Source organism: Eretmochelys imbricata, chromosome 5, assembly GCF_965152235.1.
Source record: "Eretmochelys imbricata isolate rEreImb1 chromosome 5, rEreImb1.hap1, whole genome shotgun sequence".
NCBI lineage: Eukaryota > Metazoa > Chordata > Testudines > Cheloniidae > Eretmochelys > Eretmochelys imbricata.
In genome coordinates, this window is record NC_135576.1 from 46,438,946 (window position 1) to 46,460,131 (window position 21,186).

The following is a 21,186-nucleotide window of genomic DNA, read 5'->3' on the forward strand; positions in this document are numbered from 1 at the left end:
GTAGCTTTATAAGTTATTATTACCAGGGACAAACACAATGAACAGAAATATGCCTTTATCCATTACTTCTCCTTTAAGTGTGCAGCCAAACATAGATAAGTCTGATTCTTTCATCAGGAACAATAATAATATGCGGCAAGCAATTAGATAATGTATGACAAAAGAAATAAAATTTGGGTCCAATGCTGCAATTCTTACTCACGTGAGTTATCCCAAGTCATGCAAGTATATTTACCGATTTCAACAGGATCAATAGCCTGTGTTAGAACTACTCACATGAAAAGAGTTGTAGGTTTGGAGCTGTTGTTAGATGGTAATATAAAAACTAAATTGATATCCTAGAAAATGTATATATTTGCTATATGACAGACTCAAGGGTCAATATAGGTGGAACTTAATGAATACGTCTTACATTAAATAATTAATTTTTAATTAATTTATAGGAAAGGAAAGAATTTTTCAGTGTTACCTTATACTGCTTATTATCAGTTTAAAGATTATATAGCCAGTAACATAGGTCATCTAGCCACTCTCCTCTACAATTTGCACATATTTACCATAGCAATCAGTCACTAACTATGCCATACTGTGCTGCAGATGAAAAAAGTCTCTTTAAAGTAAATATACTGAAAAAGAAAGGGCTCAAGGATTCTAAAGTTTACCAAAAATTGTTCAAACTATGCAGTGACATGAAAAGTCAGATACAGAGCAAAGTACTGTTTGTTTCACCCACACGAGTCATCCCATTGACTTCACTGGGACAACTTGTCTGAGTAAAGTAAGCCAGATTTGGCCCAAAATGTCTATGAGAAAGATCAACAGTCTTTTATCTGTGTTACTCTGTGTAGCCATGGTGTCACCGTGTGAAATTCAACACACACAGCCTAGAGGCTAGCCAAGGTGACCCTACTTTTGTCTTATCTCAAGCTGTCTAGATTGCTGAATTCTAAACAGTAAGTGAAATGATTAATGTTATGGTGGAAGCAGTATAATTCAATATTGGATTAATCTGGTAAGAAAGTGACATACTAGTAGTTATATATTTTAATGTTTTAGAACTTTAGATATTTATATTTACTAGAAAGTGTCTCATTAATCACAATTGACTAGAAATAGAGTAAGATGTGTGTGTTTTGCTTTGCAGTACTACTCACCTGTACCTGGAGTTTTCTGAGGTGATTGTCTGCACAGAGCCTTGCCCTTGGGAGGTGGCTGCACACTCCACACTTTTGCTGGAACTCGTTAGCAAGTTTTGGCCATTGGGACCACATGCATACTACCTTGTGGCACTGAGTATTCAGGCCTGAGTGTGTGTTTGTGTTAGCAGCCAACACTGCACTGTTCCTCATCTCCATCCAGGCCCTGGAGCATGAAAGAAGGGCCCAGAGGGTTGGGGTGCTCACCTGAGACTTTGCAGAACCTGGTTCAATTCCCTGGTCTGCCACGCCCTTTCTTCTACTATTATTAGGTGTATCTTGTTCTTAATTAGATTAGTAGTGTAGGCGGTATTAATTTGCAAGGTTTTGTGATTTTGTCCCCTCTCTTGGCACCTTCCCCCTCTTTAGAAATGAGGGACTGCCGAGCCCAGGGAGGTGAGCAGCTTGAAATAGTGTCCTTTGTGTAATGCAAAGATGTCCATAGCAAACCTTTTTATGGGTGATTTCATGTTTCTCAGTGAGGCACACCTACTCTGGGAAGGTGCTCTGGGTAAGGAGGAGTTGATGAGTTTATGACTAAGTTGACTTGCTGTGTTACTGTAGCTTACTTACATCATTTCACCATCTGTAAAATAATACCCTGAAACTAAGTGTTGACAATTCATTTGTGTGAGATCTCTTATCTCCATTACACAGTAGTAATTAGTTACCTCATAAGGTATTTGGATAGCTTAATTAGAGTGTATAAAACCTGCTCAATGCCTTAGCTAAAAGGCACCAGTAAAGTATTATTACAATCCCTGGTTGTCAGAAGTTTGTGTGGGACCTTTCTGGTAAATTACAGAACTTTAAGGTAACTAGAAATACTCAGACAGATTCCAAGTATACAGTCAACAGCATGATAGAAGATAACCGTTCTGAGTAATCTGGACTGGCATGCAAGAGTTTGAATTAAAATGTGTGTTTAGATTTCATGTGCATTCCTTAGCTAAAGTCATTTTATCTGTTGTTTTGGTGGATAATTTAATATGTTTATTCCAATAGCGCTGCTCTAGGTAGATAGCAGATTCCTCTTGCTGAGCCAACTTATATGGCTCATAAGAACCTGGTGTGATTAATTATTATTTGTACTGAAGTAGCACATAAAGATGCCAGTGTTAGGCAGTGTGTAAACATATAACAAAAACAGTCCCTGCCTCAAAGTGTTTATAATCTAAATATAAGATGAGAGACAACAAGTGGAAACAGACACAGGTGCAATAAGGTAACAATGAGAAGATTATGATCGGTGTGATAAGCACCAGTCACAACACATCAGTTGCCTAACTATTGGCTTGGTACTTGAAGGGAGAGCAATACAGCGGTGCACAGACAATCCAGGAAGTTTTTGGAAAATGTAGGAAACAATTTCCTGGTGCAAGTGCTGGAGGAACCAACTAGGGGCAGAGCTCTTCTTGACCTGCTGCTCAAAACTGGGAAGAATTTGTAGGGGAAGCAAAAGTGGATGGGAACCTGGGAGGCAGTGACCATGAGATGGTTGAGTTCAGGATCCTGACACAAGGAAGAAAGGAAAGCAGCAGAATACGGACCCTGGACTTCAGAAAAGCAGACTTTGACTCCCTCAGGGAACTGATGGGCAAGATCCCCTGGGAGAATAACATGAGGGGGAAAGGAGTCCATGAGAGCTGGTTGTATTTTAAAGAATCCTTATTGAGGTTACAGGGACAAACCATCCCAATGTGTAGAAAGAATAGTAAATATGGTAGGCGACCAGCTGGGCTTAACAGTGAAATCCTTGCTGATCTTAAATACAAAAAAGAAGCTTACAAGAAGTGGAAGATTGGACAAATGACCAGGGATGAGTATAAAAATATTGCTCGGGCATGCAGGAGTGAAATCAGGAAGGCCAAATCACACCTGGAGCTACAGCTAGCAAGAGATGTTAAGAGTAACAAGAAGGGTTTCTTCAGGTATGTTAGCAACAAGAAGAAAGTCAAGGAAAGTGTGGGCTCCTTACTGAATGAGGGGGGCAACCTAGTGACAGAGGATGTGGAAAAAGCTAATGTACTCAATGCTTTTTTTGCCTCTGTCTTCACAAACGAGGTCAGTTCCCAGACTACTGCGCTGGGCAGCACAGCATGGGGAGGAGGTGACCAGCCCTCTGTGGAGAAAGAAGTGGTTTGGGACTATTTAGAAAAGCTGGACGTGCAGAAGTCCATGGGGCCGGATGCGTTGCATCCGAGAGTGCTAAAGGAGTTGGCAGATGTGATTGCAGAGCCATTGGCCATTATCTTTGAAAACTCATGGCGATCAGGGGAAGTCCCGGATGACTGGAAAAAGGCTAATGTAGTGCCCATCTTTAAAAAAGGGAAGAAGGAGGATCCTGGGAACTACAGGCCAGTCAGCCTCACCTCAGTTCCTGGAAAAATCATGGGGCAGGGTCCTCAGGGAATCAATTCTGAAGCACTTAGAGGAGAGGAAAGTGATCAGGAACAGTCAGCATGGATTCACCAAGGGCAAGTCATGCCTGACTAATCTAATTGCCTTCTATGATGAGATAACTGGTTCTGTGGATGAAGGGAAAGCAGTGGACGTGTTGTTCCTTGACTTTAGCAAAGCTTTTGACACGGTCTCCCACAGTATTCTTGCCAGCAAGTTAAGAAGTATGGGCTGCATGGATGGACTATAAGGTGGATAGAAAGCTGGCTAGACTGTCGGGCTCAACGGGTAGTGGTCAATGGCTCCATGTCTAGTTGGCAGCCGGTATCAAGTGGAGTGCCCGAAGGGTCAGTCCTGGGGCCGGTTTTATTCAATATCGTCATAAATGATCTGGAGGATGGTGTGGATTGCACCCTCAGTAAGTTTGCAAATGACACTAAACTGGGAGGAGAGGCAGATATGCTGGAGGGTAGGGATAGGATACAGAGGGACCTAGACAAATTGGAGGATTGGGCCAAAAGAAATCTGATGAGGTTCAACAAGGACAAGTGCAGAGTCCTGCACTTAAGACGGAAGAATCCAATGCACCGCTACAGACTAGCGACCAAATGGCTCAGCAGCAGTTCTGCAGAAAAGGACCTAGGGGTTACAGTGGACGAGAAGCTGGATATGAGTCAACAGTGTGCCCTTGTTGCCAAGAAGGCCAATGGCATTTTGGGATGTATAAGTAGGGGCATTGCCAGCAGATCGAGGGATGTGATCGTTCCCCTCTATTTGACATTGGTGAGGCCTCATCTGCAGTACTGTGTCCAGTTTTGGGCCCCACACTACAAGAAGGATGTGGAAAAATTGGAAAGAGTCCAGCAGAAGGCAACAAAAATGATTAGATGACTGGAACATATGACTTATGAGGAGAGGCTGAGGGAACTGGGGATGTTTAGTCCACGGAAGAGAAGAATGAGGGGAGATTTGGTAGCTGCTTTCAACTACCTGAAAGGGGGTTCCCAAGAGGATGGCTCTAGACTGTTCTCAGTGGTAGCAGATCACAGAACAAGGAATAACGGTCTCAAGTTGCAGTGGGGGAGATTTAGGTTGGATATTAGGAAAAACATTTTCACTAGGAGGGTGGTGAAACACTGGAATGCGTTACCTAGGGAGGTGGTGGAATCTCCTTCATTAGAAGTTTTTAAGGTCAGGCTTGACAAAGCCCTGGCTGGGATGATTTAATTGCGGATCGGTCCTGCTTTGAGCAGGGAGTTGGACTAGATGACCTCCTGAGGTCCCTTCCAACCCTGATATTCTATGATTCTATGATCACAGCAGAAGAGTTTTAAGGAAGGATTTTGAAGGACACTGGCTTTGAGAATGTTCACAGAGAGCTTCTTCCCACCCATAAGGAGTGGGACGTGAGAAAAGACAAAAATGCTTTGTAGAAAATTTGAGAGATGGGCAATGAAGGCATTATTGGTGGAGCAGAATTAGAGGTTGACATCCTGACATTGTACAAGAGTTGACAGATAAAGAGCCTTAAAAAGTGAAGATGAGTAAGAGTGGTTTTTTGGTTTTTTTTGTTTGTTTTTTTTTTAAGAAATGCAGAAGGGGGAGCCATGGAAGAATGCAACTGAGGAAACTGTTGAAGTGATGAGCCAGGAAAACGGTTTTTGCCGCAATGTTTCAAAAGGACAGAAGTGGCATTTGTCAAGGCCAGAGTAGGGGAGATGGCAGTAATGGATACATGAGATGAAGAGGGCTAGGACAAAAGACTAGATAGTACATCATTTTCCTCATTGCATCTGTATTCATAAAATACCGTAACAGTGGCACATAACCAGGATCACTCACCACAATATTTGAAGTTCGCTAAAGGAGACAGTTCTGCCGTTCACCTTTTTAATTTTAATTTTAATATTGAAGTTCACCTTTTTAATTACTATATCTCCATCAGGTTGACTTACACTGGTTTCCTACTGACCGGCATACCTTCTACCATATACCCTCTATGGAGAGAGACCATCATCATATTCTGTACTGAGCAGGCAACTGCATATGAAACTCCTAGGCTATTAGTGAAATGACCACCATATATAATTTAGAATTAAAGTGATTGTTAAAGTTTCCACTGGCCATCTTCTTTAAAGAATACAATTTTTTTTATAAAGTTACTCCATCACCCTTAACTCACTCCCTAACGTTATTTTAACAGTTACTAATGGCCTCAAATGCAGACGGATGTGTTCTTTACTAAAGCTCTCCACACAAAAAGATTCTGTCTTACGGCTGATCCTGCAAGCCATTCACATAAGCAATCGCACAAATGGTCTCACAGAAATCCGTGTACGTATTTGTACGAGTAAGGCTTTATACCACGCGATCCCTTTAATTGAAAGGAATGTTCATCTACCAAGGGCCAAATCCAGAGAGGCTCTGAGCACTAACTATCCTGTTGATTCTCCCTTCGTTTATTGTCTGTCCTGTTTTTCCCTTTTCTGCTTCTTTTCCCTTTTCTGCTTCTTTTCTGCTTCTTTTTCTGTAAGGTAGGAAGCAGTTTGGTTCTGCATCCGAGTCACGTGCGGTATGGCTCAGAGCAACAGACATACAGGGCCCAGTCCGGGGCCTGTGGTAGGCAGAACTAAGTTTTTGTTCTGTTTCAGAGATGCCTGCCAGTACAGTTTTTTGGGGCTATACAGAACTTGCACATCCCTACATAGATAAACTGTTCCATTGGCTTCCAGTGCGGGTGAGGAGACACCTTTCATGCACGTTACCTCCAGTGTCACTTCTGGGGTCCCAAGAGGCAAGAGTAGAGGGTTTTGGCAGCAGTAGAAGCTCTGTGAGAGACTACCATAAGGGCACTTAGAGACCAGGGGCTGACATGTTAGAATCACATGGTAGGCACAGTCAGGATCCCTCACCCATTTGCAGGTCAGGAACATAAGGCCAGGAGTAGACTGTCCAGGTCGCAGTCCATCATGCTGCGCTACAAACACATGCCAGAACAGACATTTCTCCTCCCCACTGTAGATTCCCCACTCGACTCTTCACCCATCTGTTAAATGGCCTGTGGCAGGGCACAATTACAAATAATGTCACATACCGGGCAAAAATACAGGCAGTATTCCAGGCAGGTCTGGATGTTCTCAGCATTCCTAGCTCTGTGGGTCAGTTCGCTCCAAATGAAACACAAGCAATATTCACTTCTTTAGATAATACCCTTAAAGAAGTATACTAAATAAAACAGACCTAGCTGTTATAGAAGGCCTGACAAGGACTTGTTTTAGCAAGCTATTTGAATTTATCAGACATGTAGACTAATTTCTGGTAATTTTACATGGGATGAAGTTGCAGAAAATGGGGATTTTAAATTGGATGACAGCAGATTTTATACTGTATAAAAGAATAGGTCATGTACATGGTTAAGATGGAACAAAAGACTAACATGCAGATTTATTAAATTAATGGACTTGTTAGCAATATGTTGCCAGATTAGCCAAGTGTAGAGTAACACAATTTATTCCACAAATGTGTTTGGGTACAATGTCTCCCCCCCCCCCCCAAGTAAAAAGAATACCCTATAATAATGCCTTTCTTATATGGAAATTAACTAATATAATGTTTTTAACCTTATTTCGTTTTTTATGCAATACTGTAGATTCTTATCTCTTTAAAAGAGCTATGAACAAAACATCTTCTACAAGCAATGAAGTAGTTTAAAAAAACCAACCCTAAAGCATTTGTTTTTTGCTCTCCCTTCCTACATGATGGATGTTAATTTAAAATACATCACAACCGTTAACACTAGCATGACAGTATTTAGAGAAACATGATTTCTGCTAAGGACACCGAAGAGAACTTTCGCATAAATGTGGAGAGTACAGTTTTACTTGTTACATACTTTCTTGCCCATCCTAGTGCAAACTATCAAAGTTTGAAGAACATTTTTTTCCTGAAAAGTTCCACACATTTATGTTAAAATTCCACAAAAAACAAAGACGCTGTTCTACTACTGAAGCTATAGTTCTACAAGCATAAGATAACATGAAGGAACTATTTCATTTGATCAAATCATTATTTAGACCAGTATTTGGTACAGAAAAAGTTTCAACATTTTATGGTAATTCTAAACTTAAATTTAATTACACGTGCATAGAGGACAGCAACGCTTTCATTCATAAACCAGTCGGAGAGCACTTCAATCTCTCTGGTCACTCGATTACAGACCTAAAAGTTGCACTATTACAACAAAAAGACTTCAAAAACAGACTCCAAAGAGAGACTGCTGAATTGGAATTAATTTGCAAACTGGATACAATTAACTTAGGGTTGAATAAAGACTGGGAGTGGATGGTCATTACACAAAGTAAAACTATTTCCCCATGTTTATTCCCCCCTTACCCCCCACTGTTCCTCAGATGTTCTTGTCAACTGCTGGAAATGGCCCACCTTATTATCACTACAAAAGTTTTCTCCCCCGCCCCCCCCACTCTCCTGCTGGTATTAGCTCATCTTAAGTGATCACTCTCCTTACAGTGTGTATGATAACACCCATTGTTTCATGTTCTCTGTGTATATAAATCTCCCCACTGTATTTTCCACTGCATGCATCCGATGAAGTGAGCTGTAGCTCACGAAAGCTTATGCTCAAATAAATTGGTTAGTCTCTAAGGTGCCACAAGTACTCCTTTTCTTTTTGCGAATACAGACTAACACGGCTGCTACTCTGAAACCAGCAATGCTTTGTTTCTTGTATCATTCCCACAAAAGCTTTATTTCTTGCATCATTGTTTATGCTTTGCTTCTCACAGCAATTTAAAATTCTGCCACATAGCTGTGTGTGTAAAATATATAGCTAAATGAGACAAAAATAAAACTGAACCTTGTATTGTTAAAGCAGTGTTACAGAATGAGAATAAAAAGGTTACTGGGTTTCAACAGTTAATATATATTGCTTTTTAACCTTTAACTTACATTCTCTGTCATCTGGGATCCCTAAGTGTACAAATTATAAACCAAGAACTAACACTTGACATCCATCCAGTGCTTAATTTGTGCCTGATACCTGCGGGTTTGGCAAGTCAGTTTCCGGTCCCAGCACAGGCAGCAGGAGGCTCATGGGGCTCCAGCCGCTTCACGCACAGGCTCCAATTTCTACCCCATCCCCCATGTTGAGCCTGTCCAGCATTCAGTGGGTGCAGCTGTGATTAAATCAATGCAAGCTGAGCTCCTGTATCCTGGGCTGAGAGTCCTTTGGGGCCAGGGATGGCACCCTTCAGCACTGCTTCTGCCAGTGCCCCCTTGGCTTCCTGGGGGGCTTCTGTGAGGAGGCTGCTGCCCCCTGGGGGCCCAGGAGGGGCAGAGACTCCCAAGTACTGGCAGTGAGGAGAGAGGTGAGGTGTCAGGGACTGGGGAGGTGACCATGCAGCCAGGGTGCAGTGTGGGACAGGGGCAGTAGGGCACCGGGACATGAGTGAGGCTCCAGCAGGCAGCCCCAGTGCCATGGGCAGGACCCTGCTGGGGGAGGCACAGCAGGCATACAGAGAAGGGCATACAACATGCACCAACCGGGGAGGCAGCTCTATTCTCTGGCTGGGGGCGGGAGGTGCTAACCCCACCATGGTGCCCGCAATCCCACCTGTTGCAGACCCAGGCAACAGCCAGGCTCAGTACGAGGGCGCTCCTCAGCCCACCCCCCACAGGGAACCTGCACCAGGAGGAGGTGAGAGCAGGGCCCAGTTCTGGACCCCCTTGCACAAGAGATGGGGCGCTCTTCCCCACAAGGGATTCCAGCTGGATAAATGCCCCGATTCAGGCCAAGAGCGAAGCGATCTGGGTTCAGTTGGGGACGATCACAGCCCCTTTGTATGGGAGCGATGGGTGGGATGGAAAATTAACACACATGCTGGCATTGAGAGAGCAATGGCGATGGAGGTGGTTGTGGGGGGCATGGTGCTGCTCTCCAGTGTCCCCTGACCAATTTGGAAGCTAAAGCACCAGCCTCCCTGGGACAATTGTACAGAGCATAGGCATATGTTTGGGGTGGGTGTTCAGGACAGGGTGTAGGTTGGGGGTGCATGGGAGATAGGCGGGGCTAGGGGTGCATGCACTGTGTGCGGGATGGGGGACTGCCTGGAGGATAGGCAGGGTTGGGTGTATGGGATAGTGGGTGCATCTGTGGTTAACTTGTGCCAGGGCTACTTCTTCCATCACAAATTAAGCACCAGAGCAGACAAAACCTATAGAAATTGTAGTAAGTATGAGTAAGAGCGATTTTATGCGGAGCCATAATTCAGTCATTATTGTTGGGGCTCATTTGATTTCTTGTACTTGTAACCTGTCAGAGCACAATTCTCTTTGTCCTGTTCTGCCATCCTCCAGCAAAGGGAGTGACTCAATGGTACCTTTTAACTCCGTAATGAAGTGCTTTACAGTACTGTATCAGGACAAAATTCTATAACACTTAGAAAAGAGTTTCTGGTTGGTAGAAGCTAGTGACAGGAATGATTCTATTTTAGTGGCCTCTCTTTGAGCTCTTTGCTTGTCACTGCATATTCACATGTTTTGTGCACTGGTTTCTTCCCAGGCTCCTACGTAAACCAAAGACATTGTGTGCTTTAGGGAATGTGCTCTCTGAAGTGGTCAAAGAGTTCATTACTTTAAGTGTATATTCATTCTAGCATTGTAGTTCAGTCCTGAGCACATTACAGTCACAAAGGTCAATTGCCATTTTAATTAAACTGCTGGTGCCTGCCTGAGCAATTTTCATTAGTGAGGAACTTTCTATAGCTATCTAGCCAGGTACTGTGAAATGTTGCAGCATTAAACCAACTGTTCTAGTGGGTAACAGGTACAAGTAGTAAGAACGTTGATTTGCTGCTACTATCCATAAAAGTTATGTTTTATTCCTTCCTGGCTGGATAAATTAGAAAAGAATGGTTTCATACATGTTACCAGATGATTAGCAGAATGCAACAGCTTTCTTCAACTGTCAGCTACTACATTTAACATATGGGCACAGTAAGTTTCATGAAGATCACTGAGCAGAACAGGTTTCAGGATTCTATTCCATGCTTTTCTCATATAAAAGTGGCATTATTAGTAACAAAGACACTAGCCAGACAGAATGGTTTCTCACCTCTACAAAATGCTGAGAACCACCATGTTAAAAACTTTACTAGTCACATTTTCTTCCTAAAGATGGTCCAAAATTAGAAAAGCTCAAGTCCAAACCTTCCTTAATTTTTGTGGGAATTGGAGTCAAATATCTAGACCCAAATCTTCTTGTGTGGTTTTGAGTCCAAGAACCGAAGGACCCTACTTTCCAGCTCTTGAAAGACTTTATATGCAGCAGAATTTATGCTGCCTTTCCATACCAAGCTTCTTCACTCTTGTAACAGGCCGAGATGCTTTTCTGAAGAATTTCTTGCATCGTTCAATAGCTGCATTCCAGATTGAGGAAAAAAAAAAAGTATCCAGAATCCTACAATACTCCTGCTGGATACTGCCTGTACCATGTTACTATACGTAACTCTTGAGCTGCAACATAGCTTCAAGAAGGAGATGTGTAATTTAGCAATACAGATGTGCATTCTAATACAAGTGGTCTGTTTGGCAATGACTTTTTAATAGTTATACATGGATTGAGCCTTTAATTCCTTTGCAATTTCACACATAACTTACAGTATCATCAAATTGAAACAAAGTCCTACCTGAACCGGGTCTTGTGTCAGTCTCATGGGCCCAATTTGCACCTCTGTAGTCGAAGCCTGCTAAATGAGAGAAATGCAAAAGATGTTTTCAGTTTCAGATCACATTAACAGATAGGATTTTGCAAGAAAGATCAAACAGAACAATAAAAATGTAATTCTATAAAACATTCTGAAGGGAAGAAAAGCACACGACTAACAGTCTTTCAAAAATTGTTTTATGGGTTTGCTTAAATAAGTGAATTTCTTTTTAGAATGCTTATTTGAAAGCTGTGAGTTTAAGGCTGTTTTTTTGAACCATGGCCCATAGAATTTCCAGGAATATGCATCACTGCTATGCCTGGCAGAGTACAATCAGGAAACATTCGCATTAATTCGTTATGATAAGCGCCAACACAATAAAACTGACAACATTTATGGCTGGTCAGTTGCTATATTACAAAGAAGTTGGACTGTTGCTTTGGACGCATTCCTTGTGCAGTTTGATGCAACTTAATATACTTTTCCTTTATATTCATGATTCTTTTCCCTTGAGATCTTCTTAAAATTCACAGAGTTATAGAATATTGTCACACAGACTAAACAATGCACAGGCCCTCCCACACCAACATCTAACTGCAATGGAAAGTCAGAATGCCCTCAAGCTACTTCTAATCAATGGGCACTTTATTTAAAATTGTCACTTCTCAGAGAGTGTAAATCTCCACTCTCCTGTTCAGTGACTACCCTGACTGCCTGTTCAAGGTAAGCTAAAGAAATTGCTCCATGAGTCAGATATAAAATGAAATCCTAATTCCAGGCAGGCAGGAGTGCAAGGGCCTTTATTTGTGACTCAGGAACCCAGGAAGCAGTTTTATATTGCTGCAGCACTCAGTAAGGGTGTCTTTTTGTTCTTAAAGCTGATATCTTCCAAAGGATTATACCTGAACATTAAATGTGTATAATTTTAGTGTTCTGTTTTCTCTTCCTTAAAGAATATGATCCCTATTAAGTATTAACACAGTGTTACCTGCACGTGAGACACAGTATAATTACGGAAAGTTATGACTGACATGTTTGGCTTTCATGCATCACTAAGCCTTGATTCTTCTCAGTTCAACACACGTCAAAGGGTGTTCGTACCATAGGCAGTACTTCAAGATACTAAACTCCAAAGAACATATCACTGTTTTCTAATATATAAGGTACAAACGCTGTAACTAAGAGTTCCTTTTCTCACATAAAATATTGAAAGCTACATTGCTTATTTGATCTACTGCCATAAGCAAAGAGAAGTTACATTTGTGACAGGATCCCCCCTGAGGTGCAGCCTGGAACTGTGGGACCACTGGGACCCCTGAATTCTCTCCAGCCTGGGCTTTCTCTCACAATGCCTTGCTAGTGACCAGCAGCAAACCCCTCCAGGCACTGTGATCACTCAGCACAACAGCTTGTGGAGCCCCACAGCCAGCTATATTGCTCCCAGAGCCACTGATGAATCACACAGAGAAAGGCACCAGCCCAGTCCTGTCCCTCCCCCCAGGCTTCCAGCACTGTACCCCAGGAATATACTGTCTTGCACTGCTCAAGATGAGCAGTGCAGATTTATTAATTGGTTTGCCACTTCAACAATGGAAAATGGACATACACCAGCCTTTGCGAAACCTAAGCAGTTTCACCCCACACTTCAGACAAATTCACTGGTAAAGATAAACAGTTAAACGGATTTATTGACTATAAAAGGTAGATTTTAAGTGATAGGCAAAAAGTCAGAGTTAGTTACCAATAGAAAAAAAATATAAGCACGCAGTCTAAACTCTCAACCCTATTAGACTGGGCAACATCTAGACTAAGTTTTTCTCACCCCACTGGATGTTGCAGTCCTTAATATACAGGTTTGTTCCTTAACCCTGGGACAATCTCCTCTGTTGGAGTCTTGCCTTCTTCTCAGTGTCTCAGGGCTTGTCTACACTGACACTTTACAGCGCTACAACTTTCTCGCTCAGGGGTGTGAAAAAAAACCACAACCCTGAGCACAGCAAGTTTCAGCACAGTAAAGTGCCAGTGTAGACAGTGCACCAGTGCTGGGAGCTATTCCCCTCGTAGCGATTCGCCTCCCAGCGCTGGTGCCAGGACCAGTAGCCGCGGCAGCGCTTTAACGTTGCTAGTGAAGACATGCCCTTAGTTGCTTGCAGCATAGGTGGGGGCAGGAGAAGGCCCCACATGGCCCCCCTGTGTTCAGTTTTATACCCTCAGTCCACGTGCTTGGAAAACACAAGTCCAGGCATGTCTGGGGGGCATTGCTGGTCTCCAGGCAAGGTTAAGCAATTCCCCTGGTATGGCCTCATGCAGGTGAGTCATTGAATTGTAGTTCCCTTGTTGGACAATGGCTGTTGATGGGTTTGACACCATGCCCAGGCATTGGTTACTTTCCTTGCTGTTGCCTCTGGGGAGCGAATATCTGGCTGATCCCCCAACTTACATCATGTTTTAGTGACCGTAATTCTCATAACTTCACATGCATTAATGATATACATCTATGGATAGAGAAATGACTTTTAGCAGATCAAAACCTTTCCCCTGATACATATAAAGCATGCCTTGTAAGGTAATATCACAATTATATACAGATGAGGAATATGTATGGGGGGTTACAGGGTGCTCCCCCAAGGTACAGAATGTCATAACATTGCATGCGTTAGGTTATCAGAATGGAAATGAAAATTAATAATTAAAGGTTACTTGTGAAATTATGAGCACATAATGAGGCTACTTACAGAGGGATAGCTTTTAAGGAGATCTTGTACTGAAAGTCAATGGTGATGTTATGTGGCAACGAAACAGTTGTTCAGACAATCTCCTGAGATTTATCTGAACAAACTAAATATTTAAAAAACTAAATATATAAAAGAAATTAAATTGTATATGAAGATTTGTGACAACTAGAGCACACCACAGAGGCATACTAATGATCAAACCTGAGTTCTCCTTCCAAAGCCTCCTAACTACAGTGTCCCAGTGACAGATGGCACAGACCCTTTAGAGTTCCCCAAAATGGTTCTTGTGGTAATCATACACATTTTATCTAATAAAGAGAAACCGCATTGGCCTCAACAGTGCAACGAGAGGACTAAAGGGGGAGCTAGGAGTCAAAAGAGCTCTTCTGTCAATTCCAGATTTTAAAAGACAGTGAGATCCCTTTGGAAACTGATAGACAAAAGGCAGCTACACTTCATTACTAATCATGGGGTCTATAAAAATAGGGCAGATTCTAGGGGTAAGGGAACTGATCTCAATTTCTCCGAACAGTCAGGGTGTCAGCTCAAGAAACTCTTTAAAAAATCAAGCCCATACACTGCAAAGCGCTGTCTAAGCTAACATTTGTCCAAAAAAGTTTCACTTAACACCAGTTTTGCTCCATCTCTGTTAGCATAAGCAACCACTACTATTTTAAGCACTATATGTGAATTAGATCTGCTCTGAGCAGGATTAGATCATTCAGAGTTTATAATGCATGTGGTAGCTAGCAGTCCATCGATATTAGGGCTCTTAGCTTGATTTACCCCAGGGGAAACTATTAGTAGTTGTGGGATTGTTTTGAAATGTTTCCCTAGTACAGACAGGGCATATGTTATTTGTTTGCATGTACTTTGGTTTATTGATACAGCCAACTCAGAGGCACCAGAAAGAGGCCTTTGAGTCACAGTTCTTTTGTTGATATCCAAACCAATGAGAGTGGCAAACTGATTGATCACCACACAGATCTATGTTTCTGATTCAATTGTTTTGTCTTGGACAAAACAAGGTAGGGTGTACTCAGTGATATATAATACAAAAAACATGGAAAACAGAAGTAGTTCATCAGCAGAGTTAATTCCCTGATGCACGTATTAACTGGCAGATCCTTTGACCTCTGAGAGTTCCTGATTTTTGTTTTCATGCTTCTGGCTCTATTCTGCACAGCTGGAGCTGTGAAGCTGCTATACCAGCTCTGACAGCACAGGTAGCTCAGGAGAAGCATACCACAAGCAACTGCCTGTGTGAAGGCAGTTTTCTGTGATTTACAAATACAGATCCCAGTCCTGTAACTGGCTTTCATTCAAGGCCCCAATGAAATCAATGCAGCTCTGTGCAGACTGAGGAGTCTGCCTATGTGGAGTCAATTGAATTGAGGCCACAGTTAAAAGAACTTTCCAAGTGAGTCTTTTGTTGTTGTTAAGCTTTCAAATTCTGATTCTTATTCATTCTTGCAAGAGTTCAGAAAGTAAAGCTGTGTTTATACTTTATTAGTTTTACAAAAACAGCAGAACTTACATTTTCAGGACAATTTTTTTATGGTGAAAACTGCTATTTGCAGTAAAAAAAACCAACCCACCACTTTGTGTGGCTCAAACTATTAGAAGCATGATCACATGATACAACTTTCATGTGAAAAAGCGTCTCTTGCACAGGTATTAATGCACAGCAACACTCATACAGGTGTGCCTACACAAAGATACACGCACAGAAGAGAAGGCTGGGTTGAGACTCACTGAAAATCATCATTCTGATGGACTCGCCTTAATTTTTTTTTAAAATACCCTAATCTCCAGCAATGTCTGCCAGATACGTTACAGTTAAAGCACTTGATTGTGGAACCAGTTTAGAGGTCTGGAATGCTCTAAAGAATGCCAAACAAAATAGTTTATACAGTGAATACCGGACTGCATCTAATATTAACCAAACTAATAAAAATCTTTGATGGGCAATCTCTTCATTAAATGGCTCATGCTGCTGAAGAACTATAAGACCCCCTGCCATAGTTATGCTTCTATATTTGAATACACAGATCCTCTAGCAGCAGTACCCTGCTCAGATAGTACAACAATGGGTGTGATAGAAGAACCTAGTTACATATTGCAGCCACGTAAGACATTGAGAATTGAACTACCTGGCATTCATGGACTATTCAGAAATTTCTCTCTCAAAACTCTATGTAAACTCATGCTGTCTGCTACAGACTCTCTCTCTCGGACATCTCCTTGTGGATGTCTAGCCATCAGCTCAACTCAATATGGCTAAAACAGAGCTCTTAATCTTTCACCCCCAAGCCCTCCCCGCTATCTCCTTTCTTGATCACTGTGGACACCACCACCACCCTTGCTGTCACTGAGGCCCATAACCTGGGTATCCTCTTTAACCAGGACCTCTCTCTCAATCCTCATATACAGATTATGTCTTAATCCTGCTGATTCTTTCTACATAACATCTCTAACTACAGCTTTTCCTATCCATCCACAAAGCAAACACTCTCATCCAGGCACTCATCTTGCACCTTGATTCCTGCAACATCCTTCTTTTTGGTCTTGACAAACGCAATCTTTGGCCAGCTCATATCCATTTAGTAAGCTACTGAAAAGATAATTTTCTTAGTCCATTGCTTTGAATCCCTCCACCGCAGAGCCCAGCCCTAGGAGTGGGTGAGCAGGGAGGCCTCTCTGGATGCCAGCTTCTAAGGGTGATACAATGCTCTGCATCCAGCTGTGCATTGTTGTGGGGTTTTTGGTTGTTTTATTTTTGTTTGCTTGCTTGCTTGGTGGTGGTTGTTTTTTGCTCGGCTGGCTAGATGGTCTGCGGGGAAGGGAACCAAAAACATTCTCAGCCGTGGGCAAAAATCTTAGGGCTTGCCCTGCTCCCATGGCTCCCCGTTCTGTATCATATCAAACATAAGGCTGGCTGTCTTCACTTTTGTGGCCCTTCATGGCCTATCTGCCTCCTACCTATCCTGTCTCATTCGTTATCAAGGTGTCAGCTGCCACCTCTGATCATCCCATGAAGCCAGTCTCCATTGCCCACTTGTTAAATTTTCAAATAAGCCCCTTTGTGTTTTCTCCCATGCTGCTCCTTATGCTTGGGAGGAGCTCCCCATAAACGTCCACAAAACTAACTCATTACCATCCTTCCAATCCTTCCATAAAAAACTCTTCTCTTTCATGATGTCTACAAAAAAAAAAAAAAAAAGACAATGGTCAGGCTGTCGTGCACTGATACCACTGCCCAGCATGCTGAGCAATATCATCTCATTGTTTCCTTGTACTCCCCATTTGTCTGCCTGTATCCATCAGCTGTACCTTGTCTTACACTTTGATTGTCAGGAACTGTCTTTTTGTTCTGTTTGTACAGCCTATAGCACAGTGGGGCCCTAGTCCATAGGTAGGGCTCCTAGATGCTACAGGAATACAAATAAAAAATATTTATGGATGGTTTCTTTGGTGTCAGGATCCAGGTAGATACAGATCATAAGCTTGGGGGAAATGGATGTGTGGTCTCTGTCTTCCTGAATTCATACCTACCTCTCCTTATTCCTTTTTTTCCAGCATCCATTCCCACCTCCACCCCCCACTCCCCCCCGTACCAGCCAGAATATACTGCAAAGTGATCATACCTACAGCCAGCACATGAGAGCACTGATTTTTTTGTCCAAATTTCAGCAGTTTGGTTTTTATAAGAACCAAAAGTTTGGATTTTTAAAACAAAGTTTATTTGAATTTATACCAATTTTTTGGGCCTCAGCATACTTGAGTGTCCCTCTCTGGAAAAATCCCTTATACACTTTGTGTAAGTAAGTATTAAAATGGCAGCATTGTGTAGGAGAGAGAACTGTAGGTTAATCATCATCCTTTTCCAAAATAGTGGCACAGGAACAGTAGTCCAAAACTGGCAGATTAGCATTTAGAAAAATGAGGTTTTCTACATTGTGAGGTATCAGTCTTGCTCTTTCATTATTAATCTTACTCCTTGCAGAACTAGAATCTTTCAGAAAGGGAACTGGGGATTGAGAACTATTTGAAGATTATCTACTTTCTTCATGATTGCCTCAGTCTAGATTTTTATAAATTGGATCATCTGTCTGCTTGCAATTTTTACCAGTGTCCCCGAAGATATTTTTGGTCTGCAAAAGATTCAGACTGATTTTAGAATAACTTCTGTTTTTACGAAGATGTTTTATTTTAGGCTACTTTATTTTAAAACAACTTTTTTTGTGAGATTTGTGAGTCACGAAAACTTGTCTTTTCTACTATGGAAAACTTCAACAAGCTCTGTCACTACAAAAAGAGGAGACCTTTTCTAATGGATCAGCCTGGTGCCCAGCTAAGAAAACTTCAGTATCTATGTACCCCAATTGTATCTCTTACAGCAGAGCACTTCCCTGCTCCAATGGTTTATTAAATCATTCTGCAAATCAGGGATGGAACATTTTACCACATAGTTCAGAGGGCCTCCTTTTCACATGTATAAGCAACGTTCATGACCCAGAATGAACTCAGGGCTTCCAGCTGCTACATATTAAATGTTGATAACCAGTTAAGAACAGAAATCACTTAAGCAGACAATGAAAAGGCATAATTTTCCAATCACCCATAGAACACTATTAAGAAGAGAAAAACCTTAAAGATTATACAATATGGGCCAAATTTTCAGCCCACAATGTCACAAATCAGATATTTAGGCATATGGTACAAAAGCCACAGTGACTCAGACCTAAACGGAGTAACTGTACACTCTACAACCCTGCTCCTGCAGTTGACTCAGTGCAGGCAGACCTCTTCAACTGCACAGAATCACTTGCAGGAGCCAGCCCTATGACATTGATCCTCCTTTCTTTGTCCCCATTCTTGGCAAATATTGTATCCTTGCTTGTGTGTCAAATTAAAAGTTTAGAATATAAGGTGTTTGGGGCAGAAACTGTTTTCCTATTAATTTTCTGTACAATTGTATGCACTATAAAATAAAGTGACAGTGATCACACTGCTAAATCTGGCCCTATATGTTATAAAATCACAATGAGAAAAGACAAGTAAGCCAGCTGTACCTAGGTAAAGCTTCAAAAGAATTAAAAAGGCAGAGGCCAGCCAGCATGAAAAGGATACGTAAAAAACCTGGGCCTACCTTAAGAAGAAAGCAATTCAGAAACGTAAAAGGCAGAGACACCAAATTACTAGCAATTTTAGACCAACCTCCTGAAACATCAAGCTGACATTTGTAGAATAGTTCCTTGAGTGCTAATGGAACAGATGTAGGTCTGGTATTAAAATGACAGCAGTAAGAACATTGCATTGTACCAGGATTTTATTTTTTTTTAATCATATTCACACAGAAATAGAAGCTTGTCTGGAAATACATCATCATTATAGGAATTAGACCTCTCATAGGAAAAAAGTCACCAATGTGAATGACATTTATGTTGTTAATTTAAGCGCATAGGAATTGTCCATGCTGGATCAGATCAGATTAATATCTTGTCTCAGACAGTGGTTGTTACCAGAAGCATCACAGGAAGATGCAAAGCACAATAAAAACATGAAGTAAAAATCTCCATATAGTGAAATCCTGGCCCTACTGAGGTCAATGGGTCATATTGGACTTCTATAGGGCTAGGATTTCACCCATAATGAATAATCATGTAATAACCTGCCCTTATGGGAAGTGTCTCCTTAGCCCTCGGTAGTCAATAGTTGTACCATGAGGGTTCATCTTCTATACATTTCTATTCTCTCTGTGACTGTGGATGTTATTAGCCATATAAATATCTAGTTAACACAAAATATTTTTGGAGCAACAGACAGCTTGCTCCAAAACGGGGATGAGTCTCTTGACTTCTACTGCAGTACATCAAAAACTCTGAGGAGATCTGGATTTTTTCAGCCTCCCCCAGACATTTGGATAACTGAGGCTGTACCCTAGAAGCTGGAAACCTTTTTACACTATGCAGACAATCTTCCCTCCCACACTTTTTTCTTACACATACACATCAAGGCCCAGATTCTGAGCCGTGATCTCAGTACAGCTAATTTTGTGGCCCCTGGAATCTAGGGCTAGCAGGGAAGGGTTTGGTCCTCTGTTTAAACTAGGGCAGCCTGGGGGCCACTCTAGTTTATGCTTAGCTGAACACAGCCCAAAGGGGGCCATTCTAGCACTTGGAAACAGCCAGACAGAAGGGGTGATCTCCAGCCACATTCCCTTGTCCTTAGCTATCTCCCTCCTACATCAGGGGCTGGAAGCAGGGTGGAACACCACTAGCTCAACCCCCCGCCCCCACCCCCAAACCTTTCTGCAGCTTCCTGCTACTGTTTTGGGGAATGACCCGATCCCAGCTCAGGTGTACTTATTTAAGGGCAGGTCTACCCTAGAAGCGCTACATTGGCGCAGTTGCATTGATGCGGCTGCAGCACCCTAACACGTCTGGTGAGGCACTCTATGCTGACGGGAAGCGCTTTCCTGTCGGCACAGGTACTCCATCTTTGCCAAACCTCTCCGGCTGATATAGCCCTGGTGTGGACAGTGCTTAGGTCCCCATAATTTGTGTTGCTCAGGGGAGTGTCTTTTTCACATCCTGGAGAGATGTAAGGTAGATCAACTTAAGTGATAGTGTAGACCTGCCATTAGTAACTAGGGTTTGGCTAGCTTCAGGCCTCTAGTCCTTAAGACACAGACTGCATTAATATAGAGGGAAGGTGGGAAAGGTAATATCTTCAGAAGAGCTCCGTGTAACTCAAAAGCTTGTCTCTCTCACCAACAGAAGTTGGCCCAATAAAAGATATTACCTCACCCACCTTGTCGCTAATATCCTGGGACCACCATGGCTACAACACTGCATGGATTAATATACACAGTTATCTGTTCAGGATGGAGACCACTGAAAAACTAAGCATTTATTGCTTTTCAAAATACTGCAGGATTCTTATTCTATTGTCTTAAGTGGCATTTTAAAGGGACATTTACTTATTAGTGGTAGGAAGATTGCTGTGCCAGACCAACACAATACTTGAGAAACGTAAATGGATGGCGCTATGGCTGCGCAAATCATTAAGTGTATGGGATTGGCTATGACAAAGTAATGTATCAATGAGATCTCACTTCAAGATCACAGC

General features: G+C 42.1%; 1 protein-coding gene across 1 annotated transcript in view; it reads right to left on the reverse strand.

Annotated features, from left to right (window-relative positions):
* Nucleotides 1-21,186, reverse strand: part of PDE8B (phosphodiesterase 8B) — a 158,862-nt gene that overhangs the window by 75,414 nt on the left and 62,262 nt on the right. The window contains exon 2 of the mRNA XM_077816308.1: nt 11,300-11,359. Within this exon, the coding sequence (XP_077672434.1) occupies nt 11,300-11,359 (60 nt within the window). The remainder of the gene's footprint in view (nt 1-11,299; nt 11,360-21,186) is intronic.